The sequence below is a fragment of the Rhinatrema bivittatum genome, chromosome 12 (genome assembly GCF_901001135.1).
Source record: "Rhinatrema bivittatum chromosome 12, aRhiBiv1.1, whole genome shotgun sequence".
NCBI classification, from domain to species: Eukaryota; Metazoa; Chordata; class Amphibia; order Gymnophiona; family Rhinatrematidae; genus Rhinatrema; species Rhinatrema bivittatum.
The window spans coordinates 65,462,366-65,481,144 of record NC_042626.1 but is presented as its reverse complement, the minus strand read 5'-3'; the positions used below and the strand labels follow the sequence as shown (position 1 = coordinate 65,481,144).

Genomic DNA, 18,779 nt, shown 5'->3' with positions numbered 1-18,779 from the left:
TGTTTGTTCTGAAAGGACTGGCTTCGGCCTGCGGGGCAGGCCGCTTGATATGTGCTTCTATATGGGTTGAAGCGCTGTGATCCTCTGTCCCTGGAGGTTCGGGGGAAGGATCACTGGTTTCTCTTATTCCTGCCCTCCGGTAGCCGCGGCAGTGGGGACTCGCCCCATTTGTTGGCTAGTTTCTCTAGATCACTTCCGAACAGGAGTGTTCCCTTGAAAGGCATCCTTGTGAGCCTCGTTTTGGAGGATGCGTTGACCGACCAGTTTCGGAGCCAGAGTTGTCTTCTGGCTGCCATGGCGGATAGCACTCCTCTAGCTGCGGTGCGCACCAGATCAAAAGCGGCGTCCGCGAGGAATGATACTGCTGGTTCCAGGGCCTCCCCATGAGTGTTGTTCCTGGTCTGTGATAAGCAGGCGCGTGTCACCACGGCATAGCAGGCCACGATCTGTAAAGACATAGCGGAGACGTCAAAGGACTGTTTGAGGATAGATTCCAGACGTCTGTCTTGAGCATCCTTGAGTGCTGCTCCTCCCTCCACCGGGATAGTAGTGCGCTTCGAGACCGCGCAGATCATGGCATCCACTTTCGTACATGCCAGAAGATCTTTGGCGGCTGGGTCCAGAGGGTACATGGCTGCCAAAGCCTGCCCCCCTTTGAACGTAGTTTCCGGGGCATCCCATTCCAGGTCAATTAGTTGCTGGACAGCTTGTAATAGTGGGAAATGGAGGGAGGTCTGACGGAGTCCCTCTAGTAGAGGGTTCGTCTTAGGTTCCCCCGAGGGATAGCAAGCTCTTTTAAGCTGTGTGTGACCAGGTCTGGAAGCTCGTCCTTGGTGAAGAAGCGTCTCATGGTTCGGTGGGGCTCTGTCCCTGGAGGGAGTTCCCCTTCCTCCAGGGGATCTGAATCCTCATCCATGTCCCCAAAGGTGGGGCTTCTGGGTGGTGGGATCACTTCCCTGGGCATAGAGGGTCCCGGGATGTTGAGGTCCTCTGGTGGAGCCTGTGGCCGTATTATAGGAGGCCCCGGTTGCATGTGGACTAAGGTATGCAGACCTTTGAAGAATTCCACCCAGGAGATAGATGCTGGGTCTAGACTAAGGGGCGCCGTGTCCCTGGGAAGCCCCGTTTGAGGGGGGCTCCGTGTGCAATGCTAGGTCCAGCGTACTGCTCGAGAGGCTGGAACCCAGTACCGGCTGGGGAGGGCCATGAGTTGGATGCCCTAGGGCCTCTTCGCACTGTATACACAAGGCCGTGGCCTCCTCATGCTGTGCAGCTCTAATGTGGCATACTGGGCAAAGGCCCTGAGCCTTGAGTTTCTTTTCCAGTGGTGCCATGGCTTGTGCGCGTAAAATGCAGTTGTGCGCTCCGGTGCGTCGAAGCTGTGCGCGTAAGTTTGGTGCGCGCTCAGGAAGATGTGCGCGCTGTAGTGCGCACAGATCGAAGTTATGTGCCCGGCACAGTATGTGCTTGGCTATGCACGTCGCTTGTGCCCACGGAACCTGGGTGCACGACGTTGTGCGCTCAAGGTATTTGTGCGCACGGCTCGCCTCTGTGCGTACGGCTCGGAATGGCGGACAAGGCGGCGAACAGATCAAAATGGTGACGGCGACCACCTCGGAGGGTCTCCACGTGGGAGGACCCTCGGATCTGACTGGGGTCTAGCCCTGCTAGGGCAGATCAACCCGGTGGCACTGGTCCTGACTGGCGACCTGTGCGACTCCTCGAGCTTCGGAGACAGGAGACTTTTAAATAGATTTCTACCTTACCTTGTTTTGGCACTTCCTGGTCTCGTTCCGGTGGCCTCCGGCTGTGGGGGGAGAGGGAAAATACCTTCACCGCCGTGCTCTAGGTTGCACCCGCTGCCTCTCAGCCTCACCCGATGTCGGGGGCTAGGTCCCCGCCGAGGGTTGGCCGCCGGACTGAGGCTTACCTCCGAGGGATCGTGGAAATCACCTCGGGAATTCTCAACTAGGGGAGGGACCCAATGGGTGTCACTGCAGGAGAGCGGGGGCTCATCTGTAGAGGTAAGATTTCTTCTTGTTTTGGTTTTCTTTGGTAAAATTACTCTAACGTTGTGCGAGCGTGCATATAGTCCCTAACTGCTATGGAGACAGAAAATACTGAAGAGCTGCACTTCCTGCAGGGGTATATATAGTAGGGCTGATATCAGATTGAAATCTGATCCGTCTCCAACTGCTATCAGGAGTGCACTATACCCATTGGTCCTGAGTCCATCTGCTACACGCTAGGAAATTTCTGTTCTTTCTCCGTTAAAAATCCGGCCTCAAAGGCCCATGTTACAGCATCGCAAATCAAGGTTTGTATAGATGAGGTGGGATCAGCCTCTAATGGATGATAAAACCATTTATTGTTAAATTGTCACCAGACCTCATTCTCATATTGTGGTCGATCCATGATAAACGATAGCACCGCCCTTTTCAGCCGATTTGAAGACAATATCCTGACGGTATTTCAATAACAAAAATTATATTGAATGCTATCTTGGTGTCGGGCCAGTAAGATAACAGTTCCACCTCTAACCTCCTCAAGTTACTTCTGGCTCTTTGGCAAAGACCAAAATTCTACTGTGACCTCCCATAGCAATCAATGAGCAAGAAGCAGCACCTCAACCTTCAAGCTACCCCACCAAACTTTATTAGTGGGTAAGAATTTGCTCCTAAGAAAGCTTTTTAATAGTTCACATAAAACTGCACTTTGACCTTCAGCCATGGGTGTATCACATTAAGACCTTGCAAGGAATTACAGGAAGTAAACACTAAGGGGGCTTGAGGTGACCTGGATCTGGGGCTCAGTAAAGAAAGAGCATACATGTTTATCTAGTGCTGCACTGATCGACTATTACACGTCTCAAGAAGGGAACTACGGGGCTGCAATGCAAACCCACCAATACTCCCAGTCCTATTGCCTTGTGTTCACTGAAGGTCAACGCATAATTAAGCTCTGGAATTCAATGCCAGAGGATGTGATGAAAGCAATTAGTTTAGCTGCATTTAAAAAAGGTTTGGACAAGTTCCTGGGGGAAAAATCCAGTAACCATTATTAATGGTGGAGTTGCAGAAATCCACTACTTATTCTTAGGATAAGCAGCTTGGAATCTGTCTACGCCTTGGTACTTGTGAAACAGGATACTGGGTTTGATGCACCCTTGGTCTGATCCTGCATGGCAAGTCTTATGGATCCTCCAGTTTTACAAAGTAAAATACATCTTTTGTCCCTTTTTCCTCCTTTCCAGCTCAAATGGAACCAGAGTTGGGATCTGATATAAGGAGCCTTTATTTGCAATTTTCTGGGGTGTTCTTACTCTATATTTATTATCCTAGTCTTCACTTTAGGCCAGCCATTGCAGTGAGTGTCCTCAGCCAGGCCACCAGGTGTCTCTATTGAGCAATGGCAGGGGCTTTCCTTCCACAATCTTAGTGGCTGTGAACACTGCCTCTGTGGCATCCCTAGCCTTGGCCGGTCTGCATAGCAGCACTGCCAGCTTTATTTTAAAAATCACTAAAAATGTGACTAAAACTGTCCTTCAAAAGGCAAGGGAAAAAGAGATAACCACTTCAACAGCATCTGAGCAACCTGCAGAAGTAAATTTATAGCTACAGAAACTACAGGCCCGATACTGAAAGCACATTTAGTGCTAGCTAGCCGGATAAGTCCTACTTATCTGCCTATCTAGTGGCTGATGAATATTCGGTTATGTTCGGTGGCTGCTAGATAGCTGGATAAGCTATCCGAATAACCTGATAGAATGTGGACAGATCAGGGCAGCACAACTTATCTGTGGTTAACTTAACCAGATAAGCAGTGATATTCACTCTTATCCGGTTAAATTATTTGGATAAGTCATACCTGTCAAAGAGTAGGTTTAACTTAGCCGGATATAACTTAACCAGCTAAGTAGCAGCTTGTATGGGAATATTCAGCAGGATAGCTGTGCCACTAAATATGACTTGTAATTTAGCCAGATACGTTATTCCTGGCTAAGTTACATACCCAGATAACTTTAAACATTGGACCCTACATTTTTAATGGATGCAGCTGAATTCTATAATGGGCTGGGATACTAGATATTGAATTATCCAACAGAGTTGTATATGGACTTTCAAAACGACATCTGAAGATGGAGTCTAATGTACTTCATCACTGTTGGATATTTTTCTGCTGGTCCAATTAAAAGGTATCAAGAGTCTGCACTGAATTCAGTTTTCTCCACGGTCCATATGACTAACGTTTAACAGACACAAACACTGGGACAAACAAGACACTGTGAGGTGCTGCTCCTGGTACTCACCTGGTAGTTGTATCAAACTGAAAGGGGAAAATGATGTCATCCTGGTGGCAGATCTGGCAGATGAAGCCTCGCTGGCTGCACAGGTCACAGTGGTAGACATGGTCAGAGGCAAACTGGATCAGAGACTGCAGAAACACTTGGAAAATGCCTTCTGCGATCTGCAGTGGCAAGCACAGGCAAGAGAATCCATCACATGATGTACAAGAACACTACCTATTCCCGCTCTACTGCAAGCACTCAACAGTAAGACAGACAAAGAGACGATGTCTCAATATGAAACCTCGAAGCATAAAGAACTTAATGGGGAAACGTATGGCTGGAGACTTCTATTTACGGAGTGTAGGGGTTAACCTGCAGCACTAGTGTGCCATTACATAAATCCAACCCTATCCCATCCCCAGTATTGTGCCATGGACACATCCATCCATACGGCAGTAATCTTTCACGGCGCCAAGATAATGGACTTCAAATGGCTGTGACCGTAAAACTCTGAGCACCCAGGCTGTCTGTGTTTGTTCCAGTACCTGTCTGAGATCCATTACACTGTATGCGTGAGGCGATTCCAGGAGATAGTTCCTCTGATCCAGCCTTAAAAAAAACACAACAGTACAAAATCACAAACTTGTATGTCTCCGGAGCTGGAGCCTTCTAGGTGGCTTGAAGGAACAATCAACCCAATTAGGAAACTTTAAAGCATCACCCCATACAGAATTCCCAGCTCCAGGGCACTCTATGCAGCAAGTCAGAACGTACATACAGCAGTAATGGGACATAAAACGGCACTTAGAGCAGCGCCTAGCATCCGAGTTCTGTGCTCTGCTAGAACAGCTGTATGAGTGTTGACACTGCCAGAACGAATGACAAGTGAGTAATATAAAATGTTAGACGTCCTTGTGGAAGAAAGGAAACCCTGCAACTGTTTGTCTGTAATAACTGAAAATTCAAGTGGAAACCTAGGGGCTCCAGAGCTAGGTCGGTCTCTTTATCATATTGACTGGGCTGGAGCAGCAGATTAGTGGGGGCAGGGTACTGTATGGAACGGCACAGGATCCCAGGAGGCCGGATGCTTTGAGCTTCTGGTATTAGTAGCTATTTCAATTATTAAAAAAATGTGTAGACAGACATGGGAAAGCAGGTCATATACATGTTTGAAGCTGGGACCAGTCACTTTATCTCCCTTTGGCTCTGGGACTCGCTTGAAAGCAAGGTGTTAGCCTTACTCCGAATTTCCTGGCCAACAAATTACATGGATTTTGTTCACTTCTCCACGGAATTAAAGCTACAAGGATATGGGAGGAAAATACCCCTAAGCATGCCCAGGAGGAAGTGTTTCATAAGAGGTGCCGTCACTGGGATCTCAGTTCAAGACAGAGAGAGTGGTCCCGAGATTTTCTCCAATGGTCTTCCTAGAAATCTATTTACTGCCTAAAACAAGAGCCAGCTGGGCTTTTTGGATGACATCCCCTTTTCATCATGCTCAGGAAAGGGGCCTGGCAGCTCACCGCTTGCTCAGCTCTTTGAGGGCTCCACTGCGGCAGGTTAGCAGGTAATCCCCGAGAAACTTCAGCTTCTCACGGCAGTGGCCGATCTCCTCCAGTTGCTCCACATGCTGGTAGAGGCTGTCGTTCACAGACTTCATGTTTATCAGCGGCTCGCAGTGGATCTGAGTCAGGAATTTCAGAGCCTGCCTGCACACCTGAGCAAGACGTAGGTGAGAGGGGGGGGGGTACAGGTCAGAAAGGGAAAAACAACCCCCAAAAGCTACAAAATCAGACACGGCGAGAAAAAGCACCGACAGCTCCTGCTTCCATAGGATGGGACCTGAGTTCAGGTCCTGACTCCAACTCCTGCAAGCAGGACAGCTGCCAAGGAGCCGCCATGAATTAGACAGAAAAAAGCTGTAGTTATCTTTGCTGGAGAAGTATAAGGGGTCAATATTCAAATGGTTTGTCTGGCTATGTTTACGACTTAGCTAGACAAACTGGAGGCTTTTAGAAATGCTGTGCTTTGACCACCTCCAAGTTATCTGGCTAAGTAGTTAGCCAGAAAAAAAAAAAAACCCAAACACTTATCCAGATAACTTGGAGGGGGTCTGGGGATATTCCAGCTGGATAACTTATCTGGCAAAATCTGCTTGTACTGCAGAGGTTAGCCAGGTAACAAAGACTTCGTCCAGCTTTATTCAGCAGAGCACCGCTGAATAACCCATACAACTTATCTGGCTAACTTTGACCAGATAATGTCTCACACTCAGCAGTTTAAACGAATCCACAAAAATCTCAGAGAATACAAGTGCTCATTAACTCCTAGCAATTTAGGAGTAATTTAACAGCAAATACGTGCATAAATTACACCACTTTTCCAAGGGAATGTATACAAGCGCTTTTCATTATGAAAATTACCCGCGTGCAATCACACTTGCTAAATTGGGCGCTGAAAATTTGCAAGGAATTTTGCATGCAAGCTTTGGAAAATGCAAACAAGTATCCCCTTAAGTGCAAACCCCTCCCCAGACTGTTTTACCTAGAGAAGTCCCCTTGAAAATTACCCTTCCTGCTATTAGCTATCAAAAGGTTAAGGCAGCATGATCTTAGCTTTTCAGTTGATGTTTTAATATATTTCTCTCACAGAGCTATAAAGACGTACTTTATTTCCCTCACTTTAACTTCCCCCTCCCCAAATAGCCACATCTACCCAGGTGATGAGAAAGTTCCCTGCTGTACCACTCTTTGTCCAGCAGGAGTTGCTGTGGTAGCGGCAGCCACCCTTCCCCCTCAGACTCCAGTGCACTGTCTCCAGGAAGCACCCGAGCTCCAGCTGCCCAATCCTGGTCCACTGCACTGTGGAGTGCAGTGCAGTGCAATGGACAAGCCATGGAGCTGGCCAAATAAAACCATATTTAGGGGGCAATTTTCAAAGACCTAAACCAGCTCCCAGGAACACCTTCTCCAGTCTGCAATTCACCACGGGCAGACTTTTAGACACGGAGGGCTGGCAATTTTGAGATAGCCGATTTACGCAAGTAAAAACACTTTTTACCTGTAGAAGTCGCTTTGAAAAATCACCCTCTCGGGGCGTTAATAAAAATCTGCAGCTGCAACTCCCCCCCCGAGCATCCCACAGAATACCACAATACGGCCAACGAGATCACGATTTGTGCAGAAAGCTCTCCACTCAGCGGCCACGGGGGGGAAGGGCTTAGGACTCACCGCTCGTTTGCCAAGGTCCCAGTTGTGGATGACTCTGGACGGAATGATGGACTCGTCGTCCTGGTGGCAGCTGTCGCAGTAATACAGGCCAGAGAAGGCGCACAGCCTGGCCTTCCCGAGTGAGAAGCCGATCTGCCTTGGGCAGCCTGCCAGAGGAAAGGCAAACCCCAGGCCATTAGCAAGGGTGCACCCTCAAACTAACAAACCCCACAGGCAAATAACCCCAATAATCTAAAACAACTGATAACATGTGAACAACCTCCCCCAGGCTAATAATCCCTTCTCCCTCGGAAGGTAAAGCTCGCACATTAATACCCATCTCTCTCCCTCCCATCCAAAGACTTCCAAGCTGAACTTTTTCCTGCTACGATGTCTGGCACTATTACCAGACCAGCGAGTAAATGCTTGAGCAAGCAACCTGACAAACTAACGTGCCTCAAGCTTTTCCCCACATACAAGACACCACTATGATGCCCAGTGATTGCCCTCCAACAACTTCTAACAACCCGTCCCATATTAAACTCGACAAGCAGTACAAATTCCAGACCCCTCTGTGGCTTCTTCTTCTTCCCCTTCCATCTTGCCATATCCCCCCCCCCCCAGTTATTTAACAACACAGATGGGGGAGGGGGGGGGGGCGGGTCAAACCAAAACATTAGCCTGGTGTTTCTCCTTTCTCTTCCAGCTCCATCGGAACCAGGGCAGGGATTCTGGCACCATTAGCCTTCATTCACAACCACCCCTGTTTTAATAGACCCAACCCCTCTCATTGCTCCTAGTCTGGTCATGGCGGCAGTGGTCCTGAAGCCCCCCTTCTAGATCCCTGTGCCCATGGGCTCGAAACCTGGCCATCAGATGTTACCTTCAATGATGACCATGACACCCCCCCTTGCCTCTGCAGCCATCCTCAGTCCTGGCCGACCTACTGCCACTGAGCCAGTGCGGCAGCCCTCCCAATACCAAAATTAAAAACACCTTCTGTTCTTCTGTCTTAAATTAACAGCTTGCAAATCAGCTTGAATTGGTATTGTATGAATATGCGCTAATCTGCTAGTTCAAGGGAAAGATGCCACAAGTGCTAATCCTTCATACAAATGTAATTGCTACAGGGATCAGTATGGACATTAAAGAAAGCTTTAAGAAAAGAACTACTGGAAACTGCAAATAAAAGAGAGTCATGTTCCTGTTCCGATGTAAGTGCACAAGTCAGAATCTCAGTCCCTGATACCTCGGCATCCTTTCACATGGCACTGCATCATACAAATGTTCCGGTTCCTTCCCCATTTACTAACACAATATATCCAAGGATTAGAGCAACCTGGTCAATATGAAATATCAACAAGAAAACGAGCAGAACCGTTCAGAGTCCACACGTTTGCTTTATTCAACTATTACTTATTTATTGCGGCGACTCCACAGTTTTTAATGCAACACAATTCTTAAATTTCAACAAATCCCCCGACATGGTATCCGTGTTTCGCCTTGCGGCTGCATCAGAAAAAACAGCAATAAATCTTAATAATTCTAAAAAGCAAAAACAGAATAAACACGGGTGTGGAAATTCAATAAATCGATGGGGAATAACTTCAATATACAAAATATAACATACCTGAAGGGTTACAGCACTCAGCATGACTGGGCGTGCACAGTTCAAACATGACAGAGATCCCTTTAAAGTTAGAAAATGGCGCAAAAAATTCACTAACCAATCAGAAAAGAGTAGGACCTGAAGGAAGACTACCTATGCATGTTATGTGAAGAAACACCATTCAGTTTCATTGTTTAACCCGTAGGGCGAAAGACAGTTGAAAGTGTATATCCATTTTTGTTCCCTGCGGATGAGCATCTCTGAAAAATTACCCCCCTGCCGTGGAGGGGATAACACGTCAATGACGAAGAACTAAGTCAGATCTGTGACTTAGAGATCTGATGGGCTTGTGCGTCCCAATGGGCAACCAGAGGGGTGTTCTCACGTTGGTTAGTTAAACAAGAACGATGTCCAATAATCCTAGTTTTTACCATTCGTGTGGTTTTTCCCACATACAACATTTGACACGGACATGTGGTACAATTTGAACTGAAGCGCAGGGGAAATGTTCTGTTAAGGGTGGGATGTTGAAATGAGGTTAAGGATAACGATAGTGAACAAATGGAACAGGATCCACAAGGAGTATGTCCATTGAAACTTGGCGCTGGTAAAGTGTCTGAAGGTAATTCAGAGTGAACTAACAAGTCTCTCAAATTTTTACCCCAATGAAATGTGAACCGAATAGGGCAATCAAAAATCTTATGTACAGATAGAAGAGGCCAAAACCAACGTATAATAGATGTGAGAGACTTACTCTGTGCAGAAAAAGATAAAATACAATTTATTATGCCTGCCGACGATCGGGACTGAGGTAAAAATAGAAGGTCTACTTCATAACATGTCCGTGTCAAATGTTGTATGTGGGAAAAACCACACAAATGGTAAAAACTAGGATCATTGAACATCATACTTGTTTAACTAACCAACGTGAGAACACCCCTCTGGTTGCCCATTGGGACGCACAAGCCCATCAGATCTCTGACTTAAAGTTCTTCGTCATTGACGTGTTATCCCCTCCACGGCAGGGGGGTAATTTTTCAGAGATGCTCATCCGCAGGGAACAAAAATGGATATACACTTTCAACTGTCTTTCGCCCTACGGGTTAAACAATGAAACTGAATGGTGTTTCTTCACATAACATGCATAGGTAGTCTGCCTTCAGGTCCTACTCTTTTCTGATTGGTTAGTGAATTTTTCGCGCCATTTTCTAACTTTAAAGGGATCTCTGTCATGTTTGAACTGTGCACTCCCAGTCATGCTGTGTGCTGTAACCCTTCAGGTATGTTATATTTTGTATATTGAAGTTATTTCCCTTCGATTTATTGAATTTCCACACCCGTGTTTATTCTGTTTTTGCTTTTTAGAATTATTAAGATTTAATACCTCAGATGTATATGGTTCACTGTATTCTTTGGTATTATTAATAAAAACTTTAAATTCTTTAAAAAAAAAAAAAGAATTAAGATTTTTGTATTTCCGGATGCAGCCGCAAGGCGAAACACGGCTACCATGTCGGGGGATTTGTTGAAATGTAAGAATTGTGTTGCATTAAAAACTGTGGAGTCGCCGCAATAAATAAGTAATTGCTTTATTCAACTAACATGTGGACTCTGAACTGTTCTGCTCGTTTCCCTTGGATTGTGTGTGCTACGTGCAGAATGACTCTTCTTTGGTATTGTGCAATATGAAATATCAGCAAGAAGGCGCAAATACAGCCAGCAAGGCCTTTACCTGCGCACTTGAAGTTTTGAGAGTCTAGCCCTTTTTCGATGGGTATATAGGTCAAGCATTGCAAGAGAGAGCTGTCTTCTCTCACTGCAGACCGCAAACTCCTGCCCCAGTCCCTCTGTGCGTTCAGCGACTCCTCGGCCGTCTCTAAATAAGACATCAGAGCGCCTCGAATCAGCTCCCGCCAGGTCTTGGCCTCCTTGGCGCTCTCAGCCTGCAATCGCAAGGAGGTCTTTGAGGTCACAACCCTGAAGAAAGCAGGACCCCCAAGACTGCTGTCTGGAAGGATGTCTCGAATTGCATCAATCCCATAGACCTGGCACAGGGTCTTGCTGCAGTCCGTCGCCGTGAAGCATTTCAAGGCCTCCAAGGACAAGGAGAAAATGAAGCGGCTCCAGGTGCGATCCACTTTCATGTACAGAATTGATTCCTTGAACGCGTCCTGTTCCACCAAAAGCGCCGAGGGCCAGGCAAAAGTGAGGGCGTGCTTTGCGTCGTCGTTGGCAGTTTCCGGGAGCTGCAGGATTTCCCAGGCCTCCTCCTGCTTGGGGCGACACCTCTGCAGCGCCTCCTCCAGCCGGTCCACCCAGTCCTCTGCCTCATCCCGGGAGGGCGCCCGCAGGCACAGCTTCTTGCCGGGGAAGAGCAGATCAAAGCGGCCATCGGCCTGCGCCGGCCCTGCCGCCTCACAGCGGAGCAGGGAGCAGTTCTCGGTGCAGGTTCGGTCCTCGGCGTTCAGGAAGAGGCGAAACTCAAAGGGCGAGAGCTCGCAGTAGAGCTCCTTCCAGATCCCCATTGCCCCACGGCGCTCCAAACTGCCCATCTTCAACAGCCCCCGGAAGGGGTTGGTGAGCCCTGGCAGGCAAGAGGAGGACAGAGGAAAATAAATAAATACACACACCACAGAAAAATTCAACAGTTGCTGTGGAAATGCAAAATTAAATTTAGACAAAAAAAAATATCATAGCTTAAAGATTGAAAAAATATACACACAATAAAATAAGAATGCTATAAATGTCTGTGTGCTGAACACTTACCAAACAAGAATCAGCACAAACGTTATGATGGACTGCAAGCAAGTGAAACAATGTGAAAATAACTCTATGAATATTATTTTCTCTGGTAAAATACCTGCACAAAATGCAGGGTGCAAAAGCCCATGACAGTTTTCAAAGGGAAATCACTCCTGCTGCAAAGCTCATGGGTAAAAGTTACTCACAGACTTTGCACCAAAGCTGAGTATTGCCCCTTTAGAAAGGTACGAAATTACGTCAAGTGCAGGACTTGGCAGCACATTTAGGAAACGGAGCTGGATTCCAATTTCCAAAGGGCAAAAAGAAATTGTGACAATGCCATCATCATCCGGTTATGCCTGGATAACTGCGACCAGCGATTCCTCTACAATGTGCGAGAGATCGCCGACACCGGTCTCACTGTCAGGCGCACTCCAGCCACCTCCACCATTTAAAACACATGGGGCCCCCGACTCTGCAGGAAGCGCAGGCCCTGTGAAATGTAACTGGTGGAGTGGCTGGAGCGCACTTCCCTGACGGGAAGAAAGGATTCAGTGTGGTCTCCTGCACGCACATCTCGGAGGGGACAAGATTATGGCACAGGAAACTATTCTGATTTGCTACAGCACAGAGTCTGTAACCGGAGGGAATATGAGCTCCTAACCATTAGGTCACACCATTAGCCTCAGCAGTCATACTCTGGTTCTCCCACACTGCTCCCAGTGCGTACCTATCTGCCTGCGATGGACAACATTGAAGCTTTTACTTTCCTGCTCGGATGGCAACTTTGATCTCTGGGTGTCTGGAGAGGGAGCACCCTCTGCGTTCAAACCAGTCACTGCAGCTGATGGGCCATTGCCTTGCTGCTGTCCCGGGGCAGGAAGGTGGAAATCCTCCTCCGAAATCCAACTTCTGCTTTTCTAGCCAAATAAAAGCAGAGGGCCAGCATGAAAAAATGTCAGTTATATATCATTGTCTATTCAGCTGTAAAATGCTTTGAGCACATTTGCTCATCAGATATTATTATTATAATTATATCAACAATCAGTTCACCTCAATAGTCTCCTTTAGTCCAGAGGGAGAAGCTAATCACTATGAGGGTAGTTTTCCAGACATCTCACCATACTTTAAAAATCCAGCAGTGGCTGTGCCACTTCTTTACCTGCGTAATCTGCTGGAGATTTCAAAATGAAATGCCTGCACGTACATTCCCAGGCACGCCCTAACCCCACGGGGAAAAGCATGCACGCTCTGGATAGTGCACGTTCTTTTCCCTGCATAGGGTGGGCCATTTTAAGGGGGTTCCCCCCATGGGTAAACCACCCATTCACCTGGAGAAATTCCTCCGAAAATTTCTCTGCTATGGCTTAAGCATTTTAAATCTCGTTTAAAACTCTGAATTACAATGTAATGCTTGAAAAAAAAGCAACACACACGCATACACAGTCCCACCAAAACATAGGCTGAACTTACTGGAAGAGCTGTAGCTTGTGAAGGGTAAGATTTGGTCAGAAAAGGACATTTTTCGCTTCCATTCACCAGCCAGGTTACTTCTCTTTCCTTCTCTATAGTCACAGTGTTAGCGGTGCCATGCCTCTGCTTGGGATCTTGAGCGTGTTCCGTCAATGGCTCTGCTGCTGGTTGTGTCCCCAACAGGATAGGAGAAGCAGGAGCCAGACTCTCTAAGTTTGGAGCTGGCCTGTCTGCGTTTACAGGGTGAGATTCACTCACAACAGAAAGCAGTTCTGAATTTCCTGGTTGTGACAGTGAGGAGAAGTTTGCATCTGTGGCCAGAGGTGCAGATTCCACACCTGGAATTTCTGTAGGCCGAATTATGTCTGTAGATTCTTCTGCTGTGTCAGAGATCCGGCATGCTCTGTTATACTCATTCAGGACCCTAAAATCGTCAGGTACACAAACAAAACAAGCAAATCAATTCAATAAACACATATAATATCCATCTCCCCACAGTAATATTCAGGAAATGCCTCCAGTTCATACAAAAAAGATATTTTTCTGGTTTGGAAAATGTATTTACTTAAAGGGAAATCATCACATTTAGTATAATAGGAAACAGAACATTTGGAAACAAAGGATCTTAGGACCCCCAATATTAATGGCTCAGGTGAGTGGGGCTCTTCTGTTGCATTTCATTGCTTTAGTATAAATGTGAAAGAGGTGGAGCTCTGGGGTGCTATCCTGCTACGACTGGCACTGGGTCACAGCTGAGGGGCCAAACTGACATTGTGAAAGAGTACAAAACAGCCCTGCCAATCAGACTGCTCACATGGCTTTAAACTAGTCCATCTCTTGCCAAAGACTCATTTCCTGCAGCTTCTGAAAAGTTCCCTTTTGACAAAAAGAACCATGCAACTATAGTAAAACTTACAAGCAAAGTGCTATGTGGCTTTTGCCTCATCCTCAGAGTTTTACTGGCACTGAGCAGCAGTAATCAATGCTATTGTATATCCACTAAACCATGGAGAACATCTACAGAAGCATGCAATGCCTATAAAAGTTCTACTTTGTAAATTTAAAGGTTCAAGATCCCAGCCAGACTGGCTGGTGGATGATAAAGATGGCCTTAAGAGGACTACAGTTAACTGCTTCTCACTTGAATCCATTTTCCAACATGAAGACCACATGTGACTTTTGCCGTTATCTTCTCTTAATTTCAGCAGCAATAAAACAGCAACCAATAAGAATGGTTTCCCAGGTTCTTTAGCCTATCAGAAAGAAGCTGCATCATGCCAGCCTATCAGAAAGCCGCTGTTTCTACTGACTAAACAACCAGAAGCAGCAGAGAAATTAATTTGGGAGTGATCTGGTTTTATGACAGCTTTAAAATGTAATACGACAACTCTATTGCTCTAAAATTAACCACTTGCCCAAAAAACCTGAATTAAGGGTTAAGGGTATCAACATGATAGACAATACTGACTGCCATTAAGGGAAATGCATCTCGTTAGCCAGCAAGCTGTGAGACCATCAAATTAATAAGAACATAAGAAGTTGCCATACTGGGTCAGACCAAGGATCCATCAAGCCCAGCATCCTGTTTCCAACAGTGGCCAATCCAGGCTATAAGTACCTGGCAAGTACCCAAACACTAAGAAGATCCCATGCTACTAATGCCAGTAATAGCAGAGGCCATTCCCTAAGTCAACTTGATTAATAGCAGTTAATGGACTTCTCCTCTAAGAACTTATCCAAACTTTTTTTAAACCCAGCTACACTAACTGCACTAACCACATCCTCTGGCAACAAATTCCAAAGCTTAATTGTGTGCTGAGTGAAAAAGAATTTTCTCCAATTAGTCTTAAATGTGCTACTTGCTAACTTCATGGAGTGCCCCTAGGCTTTCTATTTTCTGTCGATAAGCAGGTCATTTAGCCATGCAGTGTAGGTGACATCATCCATGATGTCATGAGGCGGAGCTTTACTCTCTCAGCTTGAAGAGCTTTGCAGTGCACCTGCGCCAGCATTCCCACACTCATCGAGCTGTCTCCTCAGTTTTTGTTTTCCCGCGATACCTCACAGACGAGTAGAGTACTCTCTCCTGTCTCCTGACAAAAAAAAAAAAGACAAAAAGATCACATCTACTACCATCATGCCAAAGAGCCAGGGATTTAAATATTGCCAATGCGGCAAAATAATGTTGGTGACCGATGGACATAATTATTGTTATTCATGCTTGGTCTCGATCATAACCAGGCCACATGTAAGGATTGTGGCAAAATGTCCCCATGGGCTAGACATCAACGCACCGAAATAATGGAGAGGTTGAGGCACTTATCTTATGCCCCCTCTCCTAGTGATAAACGATCGACACAGTCTTCCCCGGATAAGAAAAAACCCCGGTCCGAGACTCCATGACATACCCATTCAGCAGGTACGGATGGCCGCTCGGCAAAAACGGCATCTGCGTCGACAGCATCGATGCTTCGTGCTCCGAATGCCACTTCTGAGCCGCCACCTACGATGCAATCCAAATCAGACTCGGCATCGATCATAACCATCCCGACGCTGGAGCACAACTTTCCTCTCCTGACGCACGTGGACGCAACTAAAAGACACTAGACGCACAAGAGTCGGAAATCTTCCGAATTCAATGCTGCGTCGCATATTCCAAAACAGAAGTCTGACGAAACACCTCGCAAGTCTTCTTCAAAGACAAAACATTTTTTGCCACCTTCTGGAGCAACCTCTTCATCTCATTTATATGCTCTGCATCCCACAACTCCACAAAGGAGTCAGTCTCCCAAATCTGTTTTCTCTGTTATAGACCTAGGGGACTCAGCAGGTAGCTGGGATTCATCACCAGATATTGCGTGCCTGACGAAAGATCTACCTAGCCACTCCAGGAAAAGATCAGCCTCTCAACATAAGATCTTAAATCAAGATTTCAATAGTACTCCAGGCAAAAGGCCACGCAAGTACGATGTAAGTAAAGACCTACCTCATAGACCATCGGCCCAAGAAACGATGTCTCAGATTACAACTCTTCTAAAGAATTTTTTCCATGGGTTACCTTCACATCATTCCACACACACTTCCCCGACCCCTTCTGGGAAATTTAAAGTTTCATCACTACATGCTTCTTCCTTACCATTGAAGGAGCCATCCCCACAAGATTCGGCTTCACATCCAGCTTCTCCTCATGAAACTCCTCCAGTGAAGCCTCCCTTATCTCCAAACATTTCTCCTGGAATCCCATCGGATCCTCCAGAAGATCAGCCTCAACCATCTTCACTGCCAGAAGATCTCACTTATTCCAAATTTTTTAGAGAAGTTGGGCTCAGCCCTAAAAATAGAAACCCGAAAGCTGTCAGACCCCAGATCTGAAGTTTTGTGAATCTTACAAATTTTGGATGTACTAGCTGAACCAACTGCTCTTCCTTCTCACCAGATTTTGGAATCTCTTATAGACAAAACCTGGGATAGCCCGCATCTCGTACCTCCAGCTTCCGAGAACTGGATCTCAAATACAGGATGCAGAAAACGACTTACTATTCTAATGTCCAAATTCCTCATAACTCAGTTGTTGTGGAATCAGCAATGAAAAAAGCTAAGAAAAACAGGATATAATCCAACACTCCACCCAGGAAGGATAACAAAATTTTAGATGTTTGGGTGCAAAATCTACTAGACCTCCATGCTCGGTTCCTGTATTCATCAACACCAGTTCTATATAGTTCAATACTTGTATGACTGTACCCAACAACTAAAGCCATTCCTCATAACATCTCAAGGGGATGCCCCCTTTCCGCAGCCTTTTCAAAGATTTACAGGAAGTGTTATGACATCTACTAAAGAACAGCATATGAAGCCTTTGCTACATCTGCCAGATCTTCGGATATTTCAATATCAGCTAGAAGACTAGCTTGGCTACATGCAAGCAGCATACGAGAGGATGTCCATGACCAGTTAACCAATTTACCATGTAGACCTGATAATCTCTTTGGAGAAAACCTCAGGGAAACAGTTTTCCAAATAAAGGAACAAAATTTGGCAGTCCAATCGTTGACATCTCTTTTAGAAGCACAAATAACATCCAGGTGTTATTACAGCCAATACAAAAGAGGGTATTACTATAGAAGACCGTACCGTTACTATCAACCGTACCTTCAGAGTTATAGACAAACACCTTACCAACAACCAAAACCTCAAGCCCAGCAACAGGTGCAGAGACCTTGACAAAGAACCCAGAGGCAGCAGAAAATTCAAATGTCTCAGCCTCCATCCAAGCAGTCTTTTTAGATCCACTCGCCACAACAACAATTCAACATGTAGGGAGCAGACTTTCCCTTTTCCTTCTGAAATGGTCCACAATAACCACAGACCAGTGGGTAATAGATATAATCTCACAAGGTTACAATCTACAGTTCAATTATTTCTGAGACTACCACATCCTGTTCAACCCAGAACATTGGATACACAGAACCCCTCACTAATTCAGAAAGAGAAATTGCTTCTTCAACAAAAAGCAATCTGACCAGTCCCTTTCTCGCAAAGGAAAAAGGGTTATTATTCCCAATACTTCCTCGTTCCCAAGAAATCAGGGGGCCTTCATCCCACCCTAGACCTACGTGCACTCAAACATCTCAAAAAGGAAACATTCAAAATGACCTCTCTCAAGACAGGTCTTTCCCTTTCTTCAAACCAACGACTGGATGTGTTCCCTAGACCTGAAGGATGCATACACGCACATTCCAATTCACAAAAAATTCTGGCATTACCTATGTTTCCAAGTTGGAATCAACACTATCAATACAAGGAACTCGTCTGGACTCTCCTCTGCCCCGAGTCTTCATGAAATGTCTTGCTGTTGTTGTGGCACACTTGCGCAAAAAGGAAATAAAAATGTTTCCGTATCTAAACGATTGGCTAATCGTTTCCTTGAATGCTCAAGCCCTCCAGTCTCATTTGGCGGAAACGATCCTCTGTCTAGAGAGTCTCGGTTGAATCATAAATTACGAAAAGTCGCAACTTCATCCCTCTCAGAATCTTCAATTCATCAGAGCAAGAATTCAGACTCCCATTTCCAGAGCTTTTCTCCCACTAGACAGAGTTCAAACTCTGAGATCCCTATGTCTATCTCTCCACCGTCAAGGTTACGCTACCGTTCGCCAAGTAATGGTTCTGTTAGGTCACATGGCTGCAGCCATTCATGTACTCTGGAACACATGATTACACATGAGGCGTCTCCAGTGGGGTCTAAAGACCCAATGGAACCATCTGATCCAACCAATGTCCCAAAGAATTCAGATTTCCAGGTCCATGAAAAGGGACATTCTCTGGTGGCTCGAACCTTCAGTGTTAACCAAAGGCTCTCCACTAAGGCAGCCTTCTCACCAACTCATCATAACTACAGACGCATCAACAAAGGGATGGGGAGCCCATCTCTTCCACTTAGAAACACAGAGTATGG

General features: G+C 46.1%; 1 protein-coding gene across 2 annotated transcripts in view; it reads right to left on the bottom strand.

Moving 5' to 3' along the window:
• Nucleotides 1–18,779, bottom strand: part of PLEKHM1 (pleckstrin homology and RUN domain containing M1) — a 62,983-nt gene that overhangs the window by 6,981 nt on the left and 37,223 nt on the right. For both annotated transcript variants that reach the window (XM_029572955.1, XM_029572956.1), the window contains exons 5-11: nucleotides 13,322–13,745; nucleotides 12,579–12,768; nucleotides 10,839–11,690; nucleotides 7,519–7,664; nucleotides 5,812–6,005; nucleotides 4,834–4,897; nucleotides 4,310–4,467 (exon numbers count right to left, since the gene is read on the bottom strand). In XM_029572955.1, the coding sequence (XP_029428815.1) occupies nucleotides 4,310–4,467; nucleotides 4,834–4,897; nucleotides 5,812–6,005; nucleotides 7,519–7,664; nucleotides 10,839–11,690; nucleotides 12,579–12,768; nucleotides 13,322–13,745 (2,028 nt within the window). The remainder of the gene's footprint in view (nucleotides 1–4,309; nucleotides 4,468–4,833; nucleotides 4,898–5,811; nucleotides 6,006–7,518; nucleotides 7,665–10,838; nucleotides 11,691–12,578; nucleotides 12,769–13,321; nucleotides 13,746–18,779) is intronic.